An 18,452-nucleotide genomic window follows, 5' to 3' on the forward strand; every position below is an offset into this window, starting at 1 on the left:
GGTAGTATGGCTTACATACGAACGAGGAGCCATACGATGGACTGTACTTAAAGCTCATAAAGTTGGACGAGCGAAAATTTGCAAAATAAATAAAACGAACCGTACAGAAACTGCAGACCGATGAACGACGTACTGTAGGAGGAAGTAGATCACACATAGAAAACAAAAATTGTACACAGGTACAGCACTACAACGGCCGTACAGATATGTGCAGTGTACCAAATAATAAAAATAAAATATGCTCAGTACGTGACTATTGTGGGATTTTTTTTCTTTATAATAAAAAAAAGACTGAGCAACGTACGATTTACAGCGGGTGAGTAATAAACGTGTTCGGATATCGTTTTTATTGTACCTACATGGGAAGCGGAGTAAACGATTTTGTGCTCCACGCGTTGATCCACCTTTTCGACCAAGAGCGTACGAGTGATTCGAAACTGGATAACTAGTAATTCGTAAGTACCTCACGTGCAAAAATCATTTTATTCACCACCGGGTCTACTCGATCGGTTAGAAGTTTATTTTATAAATCTTCGACACGTAACCATACATTGTCTGCTGAGCGTTTTCCTCGCTACAATTGAAATTGAAATTCAAGTCAAATAGTATTATCGCACTAAACAAACGAATATACGTAGAATAATGTTTGGTTGGAACAAATTTTTAATACATATGTTGATGATTTAAATAAAAAAATAAGTACATTGGATGACCTTATAATTGTATTATTGAATGTGCCGCTTATATCAAGTATGAAGAAATAACGTGTTAAAAGTTAACATTTATTATTTTTTAATATTTTTTCTTAGAATTTATAACTTATGGTTATCCAGTTATAATATATTAAGATAGTAGATATTAAGTTAATGGTAATTTCTAATATTATAACTTACAATCAATTAAAGGAATAGAACTATTTTATACGACTAAACTGTAAGAAATATAGTATTGTGAAATGCAATTCAATCAATTGTTAATGTAGTTGACAATTCAAAGAGCATTTTCATAGTTCTATTTGATCTGGAAATGGTTGTAATAATTTATTGTATCTAAAATAAATAAATAAAACTCATCTATATAGTAAAAAATAAACTGTTAGTTTGACCAGAAACTATTGTTCCTTTTATTTAACTATTATCTGAAAAGGATTTTGGACTTAACATGAGAACAGCGTTGAAGAAGTGTTATTGATTATATTCTGCAGTAAACAATAAACTTGTTTTACAGTACCTACTAATGTGTATCAAAAACATTTCCCCTCCATAACTCTTTTGGAAATTAGTTGGTCAATTCTTATACGTATAACATAAATAATGTTGTTTATATAAAAATTTATATATTTTAACATACGCTGTAAAATTAATCTGTGGTGTATTCGTGAAATGTTTTTTAAAAATGTTTAAAAAATTTGATACAATTTCAAATACCGTTTAGATTTGGAAGTATTTTACAGTGATGAAAGTTTTTAATTTCAATTTATTTTATGAAAAAAATAACAGAAAATGTGGTTTAAAAATGAAAATAGTATTGAATTTAATATTATCTGAGCAAACATAGTAAATCTTGATTCTTGACCATGTTTTGATCACAATATATGCACTTGTTTTATCAGAATCTACTTTTAAATTTAACCATTTGCTTATCATTTATTTCCTATATAATGGTACCTATCGGTTTAAAAGCAAACAACTTAATAAAAATATAACAGTAAATATTATACTTGTTATATAAGTGGTAAATCTTGTGATCGTACCTAAGATTTGAATTCCCTCGATATAATTAAATTATTTCCACTTTTGCTTGGCAATATAGAAAATACAGTTTCCACTTAATAATACGATTAAGTAAATAACATTTAATACGATATAAACACAACTATAATAATATAATATGACAGGGTTTTACAATAAATTCATCTTAGTTATATATTATGAGAGTCTGCTTTTTACCTGTTCCTTTTGTATGTTGGACGTTGATAATAATTAATAAACTAATATGACTTATAACATAATATAATTATAACGTTGCTATAATAATAATTATTTTAGTTTTAATACGGTAACACGAGCATCCGATACAGTGATCAAACATATAATATTACATAACATAATGTGTTTATAATGTAATTTTTTTAATTTTTTAAATTAGTATATTATTCATAGAATGAAAAACTAAACTGTTTGTTGGGACTCGGTTAACTACCAGAGCGCGCCGGTTATTCCGATTTTAAAATGATCCGGTTCCGTGACACGCATGCGCAGCCCAGTGCCGGCCAACGGCCGGTTTTTCGTCGTCAATTCGTTTTTTCACGGACTCTACACGTCATGCGCTACAGGAAGAAGGCGTCCGTAGTGCCGTTGTTTTTTTGTTTTTAAATCGTCACGTGTTTTACGAGTATTGTCGCCATTGCGCGGTATGACATATTAGTCAAGTTTATATTGTCTATCGTTGTATGTAGTTGACGTACCACATACGAGAGTCGTTTTTTTCTCCTCAATAAGTGCGATCGCTGGTTCGTTGTGCCGTATCGTCGCGTTCGTTGTGCTGTAGCGTCGCGTTGATGTGCCGCCTTATAGGTTCTTACACGCTCGAATAAACGACATTCGCGTTGTAAGAACTTTCGATCGTATTCTCGCTCTCACATTCTACATGCTCGAACAGTAAAATTGGTGTTCGCATTATAGAAAGGGGTGAGTGATCGCAAGTTATCCTCATTAATTTCAATTCACGTGTGCGATGTTAGTCGCACTGGGTCAGTAGTGTCGCCGTCGTAGATCGTCACGTTCCCCAGTCTTCCGGTGCAGATACATCGACCCCGACCAGTACAGGACAGCAACCGACCGGTACCCAGGTCAGACGTATCATACCTTATTATTGTAATAGTTTGATAACCCAATATCACGTTCCGTGATTAATTATTATTATTTTATGTTGTTATGCGATGTGATAGGACTAACATAGCATTAAGTCTACGTTGTATTTTATTAATTATTATTCAAAGGGAGAGAAATAAATTATACAGTCCACTATCATTATATCCTTATTTATCTTATACTAAATTAGATAGCACCCAGCCTAATATAGTCGAGTTTTCACCCGAGTTCAAGTGAACCGGAATTCGCGACAAACATTTGGTCCTTCGGGCCGGATCGCTATCAATAAATTACTGTTAGAGTGTTAGTGTATTATTTTTGTAGGATATTATTATTTGTTTATCCTATTAGCATCCTTGTTATTTTTATTTTGTCTTGTTAGGTTGTTTTGCGTTGTTAGGTGGTTAGGTACTACATCATTTACAATGACGAGAAAAAATCAACAACAAATTAACAATGAACAAAAAAGGGTCGAGTTAACGCGCGCGCGTGCAGCACGAGACGTCGCGTTACGGTCAATTAATAAAATATTGAGCATTGCTAATGATGCCGTAATTAATTCCGAAAATCGTCCTACGTTAGAAGCTCGAATTATGTCGTTAGATCAACTTGTCATTACTTTCAATAATGAACAAAAACATATTCTGTCAGTATTTGCTGAGACCGACGAAGTAGACGAGTTTATACGAGTAGATGAGGATGTCACCGAAACAATGCAATCAATGTGTGATCAAATTAATGTGATAGTAGCAAAGTTAAAACCGAATAATTCGATAGCCACGCTGCGCAATAATAATAGGCAGACTTCTGTACAATCACTTGTCTTACCGAGAATAGAGATTCCTAAATTTGATGGAAATATCATTGAATGGTGTTCCTTCCGTGATATGTTTACTTCTTTGGTGCACGTCAACGAACATTACACGGACATTGAGCGTTTCCATTATCTGTTGTGCTATTTATTAGGTCCAGCGTTAACAATAGTAAAAGCAGTCCCACTTACAGCCGACAATTATTCTATTGCTTGGAACGCACTCAAAGATCGGTACGACAATAAACGCTTATTAGTTACTGCGCACATTGAAAAATTATTTGCATTTGCGCCGTTAACAAAGGAATCTCCGGCTTCACTTTCATTGCTCGTCAACACTTTTCGGGAAAATGTATCAGCTATACAAGCTCTTGGAGTTAGTGACTTTGCTGGTTTTTTACTATTCTACATCGGTTCACGGGTTATTGATCCCATGACACGACGATTATTCGAAGCTACTGTCGCTAAAAATCAAATACCTGACTTGAACTCATTATTAGATTTCGTATCACAACGATGTAACGTTTTGGAAAACGTTGGCAGTAGTTCTGGCATTAGTTATGTAGAAAACAATGAAAGGACCGTAGGGAAGACAACGACTAAGAAGATCCAGGGCAAGAAGTCCGAGAAGACATCGTTAGCCGCGGTCACCCCGGCCAAGACAAAAAAGTGTTTGTTTTGTGGACATCCTCATGCAATTTACAAGTGTTTTGGATTCCGAAAACAACCAGTTAGCAGTCGCCGTGATTTTGTCAATAAAAATCAATTATGTTTTGTTTGTTTGAACAGTGGACACATGAGCAATGCGTGTCCTACGTCTTTTACGTGCCGTATATGTTCGAGTAAACATAGTACATTACTACACTTGACAGATGATATTATAAAATCGAATACCGATAAGACAAATGACAACTCCGAACGAGCCACTACAAGTTGTAATGCAACACAGTTTTCGGGAGTTACACATACTGAAACCACTGTTTTGTTAGGAACTGTCGTAGTCAGGGTTCGTGACAATACAGGAGTTTTACAAGCAGTCAGGGCAGTGTTAGACAGTGGATCACAGGTGTCCGCAATGACAGTGGATTGTGTCAATCGGTTAGGTTTGACTCGAAGGAAGTGTCCTGTTGAGGTCATCGGACTTTCCCAACAACCGGTTACTACTGTCAAAGGCCAAACTAATTTTAATTTTGTTCCTGTACAAGCCGACGCTCCCGAATTTAAGGGAACCAACGTCATTGTCTTACCTCGAATTATGTCAACGATGCCTAACAGGGTTTTGCCAGCTGAGGTACGAGATCGTTATCGTCATCTTGTCTTTGCCGACCCTCAATTTGATCACCCTGCGCCAGTAGATATGTTGATTGGAGGAGACTTATATCCGTCCGTCATTCAATCTAGAGCTGACGTTATACACACCGAAGGCTTACCATCAGCGATGAATACACAATTAGGTTGGGTCATAATTGGTGCGTTACAGGATAACACACATACTCCGCTTACGTCTCTGTCAATTAGTACAACCCCTCCGATCGAAGAATTGATGCAGCGTTTTTGGACAGTAGAGGAACCCACAGAGTCAACAATGCCAACTACACAAGACAAGCAATGTGAAGACTGGTTTGTTAAAACCACGAAACGAGACGCCACCGGTCGATTTTATGTTGGTTTACCGTTTCGAAAAATAGTATGTTTCCCGGATACAGCTGACATCGGATGTCAAGATGAGAAATCGGTCGTTTTAGGGTCATCCAGAACTTCTGCTCTGAACCGATTGTATAATTTAGAACGTCGCCTTGAAAAGGATCCGGAATTATATACTGCCTACCGGGCCTTCATGGATGATTACAGATCGTTAGGACATATGAAGTTAGCGACCGAGCCAGGCAAATATTTTATACCTCACCATCCTGTAGTTAAACGGTGTAATGAAGAACTGAAGATTCGTGTGGTGTTTGATGCCTCAGCTAAGTCTTCATCCGGAGTCTCATTAAATGACTGCTTGGTGACTGGACCAAAGCTTCAGACAGAAATCGGTGATGTTTTGTTGCGCAGTCGACTACACAAATTTGTCTTTACAGCCGACATCACTAAAATGTACCGTCAAATATGTCTACATGAACCAGATAGAGTTTATCAACATATACTATGGCGCAATTCGCCTAGTGACGAGGTACAGGAGTATGAGTTGTGTACGGTCACATATGGCGTAAGTTCGGCTCCGTTTTTAGCGATTCGATGCCTACAACAGCTCAATATGGATGATGGACCTGAATTTCCACTCGTCCACGATGTCCTGTTAACTGATACATACGTGGATGATATTTTCGTTGGCGCTGACACTTTAGAGGACGTTTTAGCAGCAAAAATCCAAATCATCGACTTGTTAAATCGAGGTGGATTTAGCCTGAAAAAATGGGCTAGCAATTGTCCCGAGATTTTGAACACTATCGACATTGAAGACCGGGCTATGACACCATGGATAGAGCCAACTAGGGAACAGGCCGTCAAAGTTTTAGGAGTACATTGGGACCCTGTACTTGACACATTCGGCTATCATTCGACGATAAGTCAAGTTACTCCTACAAAACGGTCAGTATTATCAACTGTGGCTCGCTTTTATGATCCAATCGGCGCGTTGGGTCCGATGGTTTTCTGGGCCAAGTGTTTAATGCAGCGGCTATGGATGGAAAAATTAGATTGGGATGCACCACTTTCATCAGCTTTGACATCGTTGTGGCAAGGTTTCATCGATAAGCTGCCGGACTTAGCATGCTTGTCGTTACCACGACACATTGCAGTAGTCAACAGTCAAGATATACAATTACTAGGATTCGCTGACGCGTCTCAGGTTGGATATGCAGCAACAGTGTATTTGCGTGTGGTAGACCAGAGTGATAATGTCCGATTGTATTTCCTGGCATGTAAAACAAAGGTTGCACCACTGAAGTCATCATCAATGGATATGTCATTAACCATACCACGGCTAGAGCTCTGTGCCGCACTCTTGTTGTCACGTCTCTTGTCTCTACGTTTGAAAGTTTTACAGGGCAGAATCAAGATCACACGTGTCCGGGCATGGACAGATTCAACTATTGTTTTATCGTGGCTCACAGCTGAACAAAGGCTATTTAAAATCTTTGTCACAAACCGAGTATCGAAAATACGCAATCTCGTACCCCAGTGCGAATGGGCTCACGTCGGTACTGCAGATAATCCAGCCGACCCTGCATCGCGAGGACTGCTTCCAGATGCCTTGGTAGCATGTTCATCATTTCTACATGGACCGGAATTTCTCCAGTATCCGGAAGAGCAATGGCCGGTTGCCATCACATCGATTGTAGATCCTGCAGAGCTCCCTGATTTTAAACGCCCATCGAAAAATGTGCTGTTAGCTCAACAGGTTGATGATAGTTTGATTCAGCGGTTTTCTGTGTTGCGCAAGATGCAACGGGTGCTAGCATATTGTCTTCGATTTGTCGACAAGGCTCGACAACGTCCAGTCGTGAGTGGACCAATCATTTGGAAGGAGTACGAAAATGTTTTGACAAAGGTAGCGAGGTACACTCAAAGGTTATATTACGCAGAGTTGCACCACCAACTAGGAACTTCAAATTCCGTCATCACCCCGAGTTCCCTCGCTCAACTTGCACCTTTTGTCGATGCTCACGGTGTGATTAGAGTAGGCGGCCGTCTACAGCATTCGGACTTGAACATAGACGCCAAACACCCTATCTTGTTACCAAAGTCGTCTCACCTTGCTTACATCATTATTCAACACTACCATCAGAACACTTTACATGGTGGATCGCGTCTAGTGGCCTCACTAATTCAGCGACGTTTTTGGATCGTTTCCAGTCGAGCTGCGATACGGCAAGTTATATTTAAATGTACAGTGTGTGTCAGATACAAGGCTGCCGCTCCCCAACCAGTGATGGCAGATTTACCCTCAGCAAGAGTCCAACAATGTCGACCATTTACAAATGTCGGGATGGACTACGGAGGTCCATTCACGGTTAAAGAAAGTCAACGCCGTAATTCAAGGACTTATAAGGCGTATCTTGCGTTATTTATTTGTCTATCCACCAAGGCTGTCCACCTGGAGGTGGTAACGGATTTGTCAACGGAAGCCTTTATGGCTGCGCTGGATCGATTTGTAGCCCGTAGAGGAATTCCTGCACAGATCCACTCGGATTGTGGTACAAATTACATTGGAGCAGCAAGGCAGCTTAAGACATTATTTAAAGACGCAGCACTCCAAGAAGCTCTGCATGCACGAGTTCCGTGTCAGTGGCGATTTAACCCGCCTGCAGCTCCGCACTTTGGCGGTATTTGGGAAGCTGCTATCAAAAGTACAAAGTTACACCTAAAAAAGGTTGTAGGTAATCAGGTGCATACCTTAGAGGAATTGACGACATTGATTACACGGATCGAGGGTGTACTCAATTCTCGACCCTTGGTTGTCATGTCAAGCGATCCGAACGATTTGTCTGTGCTAACACCGGGACATTTTTTGATCGGACAACCGATCTTGGCAATTCCTGAACACGACATCAGTGACATTCCGCAGAATCGTCTCAAACGCTGGCAGTTAATTAAACAAGCCCTTCAATCATTTTGGAAACGGTGGAATCGGGAGTATTTGCACACGCTGCAGAGTAGACAGAAATGGTTCCATCAAAATCCCAGTCTCGGTGTCGGAGATATCGTCGTCATAAATTCACCTTCTCGACCTCCTTTGATGTGGCAAATTGGTCGGGTCATCGAGGTCCACCCTGGTGCTGACCAAGTGGTCCGTGTAGCCACTGTCAAGACAGCGGAAGGGATACTGAAACGTCCAGTGGTAAAGTTGGTTAAACTACCCACCGACAACGCTTAACTTACCTTCTTCCATTTGTTCCATCTTCCACCATCCCAAACATAAAATTTTCTTGCTGTGTATAATTATTTATGTATATATGCATTATTTTGTATTTGAATTGTCATAGGTTTATTTTTGTTTCTGTTTATTACTTAATAGTTGTACAATGATATGGTCTGACCGAGAAGTATCGGTTTTGAAAGTACCCTTTCAAAGCGGGGGAGGATGTTGGGACTCGGTTAACTACCAGAGCGCGCCGGTTATTCCGATTTTAAAATGATCCGGTTCCGTGACACGCATGCGCAGCCCAGTGCCGGCCAACGGCCGGTTTTTCGTCGTCAATTCGTTTTTTCACGGACTCTACACGTCATGCGCTACAGGAAGAAGGCGTCCGTAGTGCCGTTGTTTTTTTGTTTTTAAATCGTCACGTGTTTTACGAGTATTGTCGCCATTGCGCGGTATGACATATTAGTCAAGTTTATATTGTCTATCGTTGTATGTAGTTGACGTACCACATACGAGAGTCGTTTTTTTCTCCTCAATAAGTGCGATCGCTGGTTCGTTGTGCCGTATCGTCGCGTTCGTTGTGCTGTAGCGTCGCGTTGATGTGCCGCCTTATAGGTTCTTACACGCTCGAATAAACGACATTCGCGTTGTAAGAACTTTCGATCGTATTCTCGCTCTCACATTCTACATGCTCGAACAGTAAAATTGGTGTTCGCATTATAGAAAGGGGTGAGTGATCGCAAGTTATCCTCATTAATTTCAATTCACGTGTGCGATGTTAGTCGCACTGGGTCAGTAGTGTCGCCGTCGTAGATCGTCACGTTCCCCAGTCTTCCGGTGCAGATACATCGACCCCGACCAGTACAGGACAGCAACCGACCGGTACCCAGGTCAGACGTATCATACCTTATTATTGTAATAGTTTGATAACCCAATATCACGTTCCGTGATTAATTATTATTATTTTATGTTGTTATGCGATGTGATAGGACTAACATAGCATTAAGTCTACGTTGTATTTTATTAATTATTATTCAAAGGGAGAGAAATAAATTATACAGTCCACTATCATTATATCCTTATTTATCTTATACTAAATTAGATAGCACCCAGCCTAATATAGTCGAGTTTTCACCCGAGTTCAAGTGAACCGGAATTCGCGACAAACACTGTTAGTTCGTCAGTTTAAAATTAACAAAATTAATATTACGTCCAAATCTAATATACAAAGTAGGCGATACATTCTTTATTTAAATATATTTTTTAACTTCATGAATTTAAACGGGTAAGACAACGATATGTATATATGTGTGTTGCGAGGATGAATGTTAAAAATACAAAATGTAATACCATTTTCTAAAACTATATGACCGAAACTCCTTGGATGTCAGAACGCATTTACCGAACCTTCAGTAAAATTCGTAGCATTTCAATCCTCTGGGAGTTTGAAATGATAAGTGGAGTACACATGATAGGTTATTGTTTAGAGTTTTAGACGCTGACCTTTTTAAGACCGATTTATGGAGAAAATTGAAAAACTGTCAAACCGCTATTCTTATTTTGGCCGGCGCTTATATTTCATATTTCATATTTATTCGAACGTTTATATAGAGTTGTTGAGATTTTCATCAATGTATTTCTCGACTACAAGATTTAAGTTCATTGTTCTAATCACATTTTATATTCGTTATAGATCGGTGGTTCTCGAACTTGGTTCCGTGAGAGTAATCCACGGGATCAACGGACATATCTGAATTGAATTAAAATCAAATAATATTTGGCTTATCATGTTTATTTTATTAATAATAACCAGAATTCTTTGTTACGTAGTCGAATACGATGTACGATGCGGATTGGTAGAATGTTATCTATAATATAAAATTGTCTACGATATAGCAACTACTTTATGTAGTTTATGATTTTATTATAATAAGAAACAAATTAATAAACAAATCACGCATGCACCAATTTTCATGAATTATGTATATTTTATGAAAATTCCTAATTTTTGGGGCTTTGTAAAATTTTCTTAGCAACATAAGGGTTCCTTAGACAAAAAATTAAAATTTATAAAAATATAAATAGAAAATATTCCTTATTTTCAAAAATGTTGTTTGTAATAACTCAAAATTATGTAAGAATAATATTTTTAAAAATGTCAATACTTTTTGATATGAATGAGTCAAGGAAATAGTATAAATCCTCGAATATGGACGAATTGCTTCGTATGTACCTATTAGTAAATGTGTAAATCGGGATCAACTAATTGGATTCAAAAGACGAATGAGCCCATATTAACCGTGGGTTCAATAATACGGTGGAAACTTCTGTATCTAAATAATTTATGCATATAAGCACCTAATTATTACTATAATTCGAATATCTTTGATTTTTTAAGTAATATAGTTCAATTTTTTGAATAATAATATAATTCTAAATTCTAATAAGCGAAAAGAGGAAAATATTAAATTATAACGACATGATTATTCTTTTAACAGTTATCGTCAGTTGATATTAGTTATTGATACTTTTTTTTAAAAACATTTTTTCCAATTTAAAACATATACTACAGAAAAATTAAAAAATGTGGTACCTAACAATATAATATATCATAATAGTATCAAAATTGATTTTGTTTTTAAAACGTACATGAAATTCAATTAAATTTAAATATTTCAATGAACTCTCTATCATAATGAACAATTAATTACCAAATCAGTATGTTTTTATTTAAACTAAATATACAACAATTTTAATTTTTTTTTATATTATAATAGTCTTTAAACCGCGATTTTCGTGTAGTTTTGAAAAATGTACGATTGATTAAATTAACTTAATCAACAATTAACATGCACGTTAAAAAAAAAAACAATTTAAAACAGAATTAAATGCCAATGGCGTTTATTTACAAAATTGTTTGAAAGGGTAAGTCATTAAAAAAAAATAATTACAGCACAAATGGTTTGTAATTTATTTCGTGCGCTTCGTTTTGAAAAGATGCCGGCTGTAGAAAACGTTTTGGGCTCAATCTTAGCTATTTATCAGTGTATTGTATCGTGGAGCGACGGGTTTTAAATTTAAATGTTTATTATCATTTTTTTTTTACAGTTTTCTCCTGCAATTACTTTACAGTAATATCATTGATTATAAATTATCAATGGTATTATTAAGCGATTCTAAGGATATTAAAATACACATTAACTACACGTTTAGAGTTTAGGGTATACGTCCAGTGTCCACCGTCCGACCACTTGGAAAATGATTATGATTTATTACAAGGTATATAATATAATATGAGTTTTATATTATATCTGATAAAAATGATTTATTGGCTCTTCAGTTCTTAATGGAATAAAAACAAAATGCGAAGTGGTGATAAAACACATATGTTGACGGACGATTGAGAAGTTCTAAGCAATCCATTTTACAGAAAATGGCATCATGTTTTTGACATCGAAAACACTGAAACTGTTTTCTACGATAAATTGTTTTCCTCGACTTCTTAATAATATGATGTACAAGTAGATAGTAGATTTTAGATGTTTGAAGAAAATTATTTAATGCTGTTGGAACGTTTTAACATTCGCTCATTCAATTTAGAATTGTTATATTATTGTCAAACGCGATAAACGTCGTAAAAATATAATCTCGCACAGTCCTACTGAAAAGTATTATTGTTTGTACGCATGCATTATATTATTATTATAAATTATATGCTTTTGGACTATCAACAATTACTGGGTCCAATAATCGTGCTTTACATTTTGATTATGTATTGACAGACGAGCGAATAATTATTAGGCGGGAAATGTCAAGTGGCCTGAGAAAAGTTCATATTAGTAACTATTGATACATATGGTAAGTCGTGTCGAATTTCATAGTGCACTCAGCAAGCAGTGTACGATTGGAAAAAATGTATCAGTGTAAATAACAATTAATCATAAAATATAGACATTTTGTTATTGCTCACAAAAGTTCCACTCACAGACATGGTACTGCAGCTGCTGCTTTTTGAATTTTGGAATAATATATTTAAAAAGTCTTTAGTGGTTACACAAAGAAGAACAACTCAAAATAAGAGTAATAATTGAAAAAATAGAAGTTTATACACCCATAGGACACTCCTCGAGTAGTACAAAAAATCTCATGAATTTAAAAATATGGTCTTTAAGTAGATATGTATAACAATTTCAAAACCAGATTTCGAATGACTGAATTATTGACGAATTCAAACGGGGTGAGCATGCTTGGTGAATCGCTCTGTATATTAATTAATTGATTGTCATTTGACTTGTATAGTACTATAGTAAAAGGGTATTGCTGTATACACAGTGAGTCGTTCATATAGGAGGTCGAGACAATTAATTAGTTTTACAATTTTAGAGAGAAAAACGAATAGATAAAACTTTATGAAAAAAAGTGATTTTTATCACAGTAAGTTGCATCGACGATGGTTTCTGAAGGAATTGGAGGTTTCCATATCATTATTTTTTTTCTTTGATAGTAAACGATAAAACCGTTATACGGCGGAGTGGTTAATAACGAATAAAGAACAATAATTATATCCGTATTATCATAACGTTGAATAACTATAAGAATGTCGACAAGAATAAACGTCTGCGAGTGACACACGAGTGAAATTATTAGACCCCTTAAAATGTAGTTACAATAGAGACTAGAATGTACACTATAAAGTATAAAGTTTCTATGAAAAAAATAACTGATAACATTTGGTTTTTTCTTTTTTATTCCAAAAATGGAATTATACATTTTTATAAAACTATATATTTATAATATTCAATAGTATAGTTATTTAATTACAAATAGTCAAAGTTAAAGTCACGAAATTTGAATTACCACTTACACATTCAATTTAAAACAATAATAATTATAAATCATAACATATAACCGAAGTCTAAGATCATGTTTCCGAAATATTCCAAAACTATAAGATTATGTAAAATATAAAATTGGTACCTAATAAAAATATATTGTTTTTATTTAAAAGTCAAAAGTCTTTGATCTCTAAATGCTATTTATTATTCTAAAAGGAATAAAACTTTGTAAAACGACTAATATTTATGAAATTATATAGATGACTTCCCCAGAGTTGTTTTTTTTCCATCTATATGTTTCAACAAAAACACATAAATATCGCAGGTATATACTACCCCGATTTGTGTTATTTGCAGTACAAATTTCAGGACTCCATAATATCCAAGACTTGTAAAAGATTTGCCTCAACTAATAAACAGTCGTTTGTTATTGCAATCATCAGAAATCAAGATCAAAAATAAATTAAACAAACTAAAAGCGAATAATAATATAATATAATGAAGGACCATTATTTTTAAACTCAAACTCAGACGACTCGTCGACCGTTATAGAACCCAAGTTATAGACTTATTGAAATTATTATACATCTGACTTTTTCATACGCGGAAATACCACTAAAATTGACTCAAGTGATATTCAAGTATACACTTCTCGTCATTAAAGTTTAAGGGTCCGTCAAAAAAAGCTTAATGTTAATTATGAAAATACCATTTCAAAGTAAAAATGTATTATATTTGCAATGGTTTTTTACTTTGATGCCTTTATATCTTTGAAAGAGGTGAAGCGCCGTTTTTATTCTACAGCCCAAGTTTACCTATTTTCACGGAAACACGCCCTACTTTTAATTAGGTATTTTTTTATTGTTGTACTACCCCTCCACATGGTACTCGTTTTTTGTTATCGGAAACGCGAGAAAATGTGGGAAACCGTATAATATATCATAGGTACAATAATATTATATTGTTTGTAGCACATAGATATAACCAATTATGAGCATAATATTCATATTATATTATATACAGTAGGTACCTATGTTGATTAAGTTTGAAGTCAGCACCTCATCTAATTCGAAATATAATGCAAGTATATTGTAATATTAGTTATTTTTTTCAAAATAATATGATTACTAACCCTCGTTGACCATCATACCTACAATGATCTAAAATATTTTTTGAAAAAGCGTTTAAAATGTCAACGAGTAGTGAGATATTTATTATACCTTACAATGGATTAGTATTTGTAAGTTATCAAAGTGTGAAAACCGTTCAAATTTATATTATTGTTCTGTGTTGTTTAAAATATAAGTTGCTTTCATTCATAAGAAATTCAACCGATATCAAAATTACCCTTTTTCGTGCCATAAATAAATAGTAATACCAACAGCAATATAGCTATAAATTATAAATTTTTTAATAAATGAAAAAATAGAGCCTTTTTGAATTTTTTTTAGATTGTGTCAAACGGAGGGTTATTTGTAAAATATTACATTAATTGCACTAGAAAAATGCACTAGAATATCTGCTTTAGCAATGTAGAATTATGTATACAGATTTATAAAATCGTTTCGTCCAAAATCCTGTCAATTAACCGACTGTTAAAAACTTGGTCTAATATTGTGCTATTTGACAAAATTCATAAATTTCACATTGGAATCTAAAATAAACTGCCCGAGTTGCGATTTCGTTGAATCGAGACGGTAAGAGTATAATATCATTATTATTAACGAATATTATTTGCACGTAATAAATAAATATATTATAACAATATTAGCGTTGCGCTACCCATAGTAATCAGTGAACTAGCTGTAATTAATCGAAATGGTTTCTGAATGGTGATAAAGTGTTAAACACTATAACGAAAACATAATTATTTTTCTTTAATTAGATTTTATGAAAACACATTTTATTCTAAAATAATTTAATTTGTATGTAAAACTTGTCATTTGTAGGAGATTACCCCCAGAGTAGGACCCTGCATCAATGTCGCGTCATATTACGTTCGCAACAAATTGAGTAAGTCGTTTCACATCATGGGCTTAAATTTCAATTTAACTTGCATTCAAGGAATATATTATATATAGTTTGACACGTTGTCAATGAAAAAGTAAAATAACAAAAACCTAAATTTATCTACCTGTGGTTAAGACGAACATAACACGCTTCCGTCAATAGTATACCATTACTCCTTTCCACCGCAAATTATACGATGGCCGACACCCGTGTCTACTAATTCAAATTGTTTACACATTATCTAATACCGACTGCCGTTAAAATTAATATTTAAATTGGGAAATGAATACAATAATAATAATAATAATAATTATTTTTTTTTTTATTGATCATTGAGCCCGGAAACTATGGCCATTAGCTGCTTGTTTGTTTGTAGGGGAAGATACTGTTGGTTGGTAAACACGTGTATGTAGTTTTGGCAGATTTTCAAATGGGCACCCGTAGGTATTTTCCATGCCCGGGGGGGGGGGGGGGTGGCGGCACTTGTTCTCCGGACACCGTGACTTGCCCGAAGAAAAATTCCATCCGTGAACCGAGGTTTGAACCAGCACCGGTGTGCGTCACAACCGACTCCTTAGCCCGCTCGGCCACTCCGTCCCCCACAATAATTATTGTATTATGCTGCAAAGTAGTTTAACGTGTGACGGACAAATAGAGAATACCAATTATGTTATGTAGTAAACCACGGCATTTATACTTTTTATAAAATATAGGAACACTAATACGCTGTCCATACATATACGATATTAGCAAATAGGTACTTTACAAATAATTAATATTTCATTGTTAACACGAGAAAACCTACCTTGTGCCAAATTTCTGATTTTGAAGTTTTGGTATCCCCGGATTCAGAAAGAAATAAGCTACTTTTGAATAAAATCTCCTATGTGCTATCTGCATCGTAGAATTAATGAAAAATCACAGATATATAGTACTTCTATACAAGATGCCCGACTTTATATTCTACTGTGTATGGGTTTTTGAAGCCAAGTAAGTTGGGCAATGTTTACAATCTGTTGTCAATATTATAGTATATAATAGATAGAAGATTGATAACATTGATATTTGTGAACATTGCCCAACCTATATTATGGCGATTGGGTTCAAGTATGGTCTCTGAGTCGGGCACCTAGTATTATAGTATATATATTTGTGTGAAAAATAATAAATAAATTCTTGTATGTGTATTACCTACAATAACATACAATAATAATCGTTTATGAAATAGCTCATTTGTAAATTTTTTATTTAAAACGTTTTTTCGTCTCCAAAAAAAGTGGGTTTTTGCACAATGGATGGTTTTTGGTGTCAACGACGATTTATATATAATTGTATTTCATTAGATTATTTTAGTAGAAGGCCGTGATGTCTTATTTTCTTTATTCATCGGTATACAATATAATAATATAATATAGGTAATAATTTTTGTGTTAATACCACTAGTATATATTTTAATAAAAATATATTTTGGTAAAACCTGAGATATAAGAGATATCGGCCGTTATACAACTTTGCGGAAAAGGCTAAGTTTATAAAATTTATAAAATTCCAGATACTATGCATTTAGTAGAAAAGTGAATTTTACCTTTATAAAACGATCATAATTCATCAGGTGAACAATAATGATTGTACGATTATTAACTATTATACATAATAGTAAATATGTAAAAAAAAGTAGCTCGGGGCTGTCTTCTACTTGTTATTAAGATATTGGTCTTAATTTTTTAAATTACTAGTTACTACTGCAGTGTATGGTTAACATTTCATCAGTTCATGGTTCCTATTGTGCGTCACACTGACACAACATAAGACAATTGAAATCACCACTGCTATAAAAATAATTGTGACGTAAACATTTGTCTGATTAAAATTCCGTGCCATTATTTATATAATAATCGTTCAAAGAAATCAAACGCTGACGAATAGAATAATCACGAGACTGAATCTTACTGAACATTTTACTTTCAAGTCAAGTGAAAATTGTAAAGAAAGCACAATGTTACTCACAACAGTATAAATATAAAAAAAAAATAATTATAATAATAATAATAATAATAATAATAATAAGAATAATAACAAAATACACCATCTACTGTATCGTTAAAAATAATAATATTATGCAGTACCCGTGATACCGATTGTTAAACGGAGACGGCCGGAAAAATTCAAACGCCTTTTACTCTATAATAATATATTATTATTCGTTGACAAAAGACTTACCTAGTGTATTGAAATTGATTTGAATTAAACAAAATTCCCTATATTAGGCATACATTTATTTTGTCGTGATTTGGTGACGAGTCGATCAAAAAATAGTACAATGATATTTATAATGACGTGGAGGAAAAAAGTTTTTTTTCAGAAATAACAATATAGTAATAATTGTGTTATAGACACATTGGATATGCGGTCGAAGTCGACGATTACAATGTGAGTAAAATAAAATATAAATTAGGAATATATTATAATTATAGTGTTACAATAGAGGTATTCTTACTTTTTTCAAATCCTTGCCCGAGTCGCTCCGGTCGTCTGCCAAGTATTTACGCTTGTTTGTAATGGGCTCTTCGTCGGTCTGGAAAAAAAAACAGATTATAAAATGAGACAGTAAAAAGAGACTCAAAGAAATATATATTATTTTTTCTGAAAGTCAGAGGTCCTTTCTGCGTGCACACGCACACGCTATAGATGTAAAAAATGCCCATTGAAATATAGTCACTCGACAAAACTCCGGTGTCTGACACTTGAACACTGCGACTTTGGTTCAAAATTATATTACTAGGTATTATTATTTTATTTTTATCATTCTTATTATTATACTTGCCAACATACCTCGATGACGAGTGAACCCTTTCCGTTTGCACATCGAGTATTCAATTATAATATTATGTTATATTTAATAATATATAAGGACGATAAAAAATCTCAAGGTGGTCATCGAATAAGAAATATTGATGATTGTAACCAATAGTAATTCGCCGGAATTCAAGCCGTATAGAATTTTCATATTTTAGTTTATGAAATAGGGGTTTCTCATATAAAATATAATTATGTTT

At 34.6% G+C, this 18,452-nt stretch overlaps 1 protein-coding gene across 3 annotated transcripts in view; it reads right to left on the reverse strand.

Annotated features, from left to right (window-relative positions):
- The window catches only part of LOC132935396 (pseudouridylate synthase RPUSD2-like), a 494,051-nt gene that overhangs the window by 33,597 nt on the left and 442,002 nt on the right, over positions 1-18,452 (reverse strand). For all 3 annotated transcript variants that reach the window (XM_061001943.1, XM_061001944.1, XM_061001945.1), the window contains one exon: positions 17,894-17,971. In XM_061001943.1, the coding sequence (XP_060857926.1) occupies positions 17,894-17,971 (78 nt within the window). The remainder of the gene's footprint in view (positions 1-17,893; positions 17,972-18,452) is intronic.

The sequence above is a fragment of the Metopolophium dirhodum genome, chromosome 1 (assembly GCF_019925205.1).
Source record: "Metopolophium dirhodum isolate CAU chromosome 1, ASM1992520v1, whole genome shotgun sequence".
Taxonomy (NCBI): Eukaryota; Metazoa; Arthropoda; class Insecta; order Hemiptera; family Aphididae; genus Metopolophium; species Metopolophium dirhodum.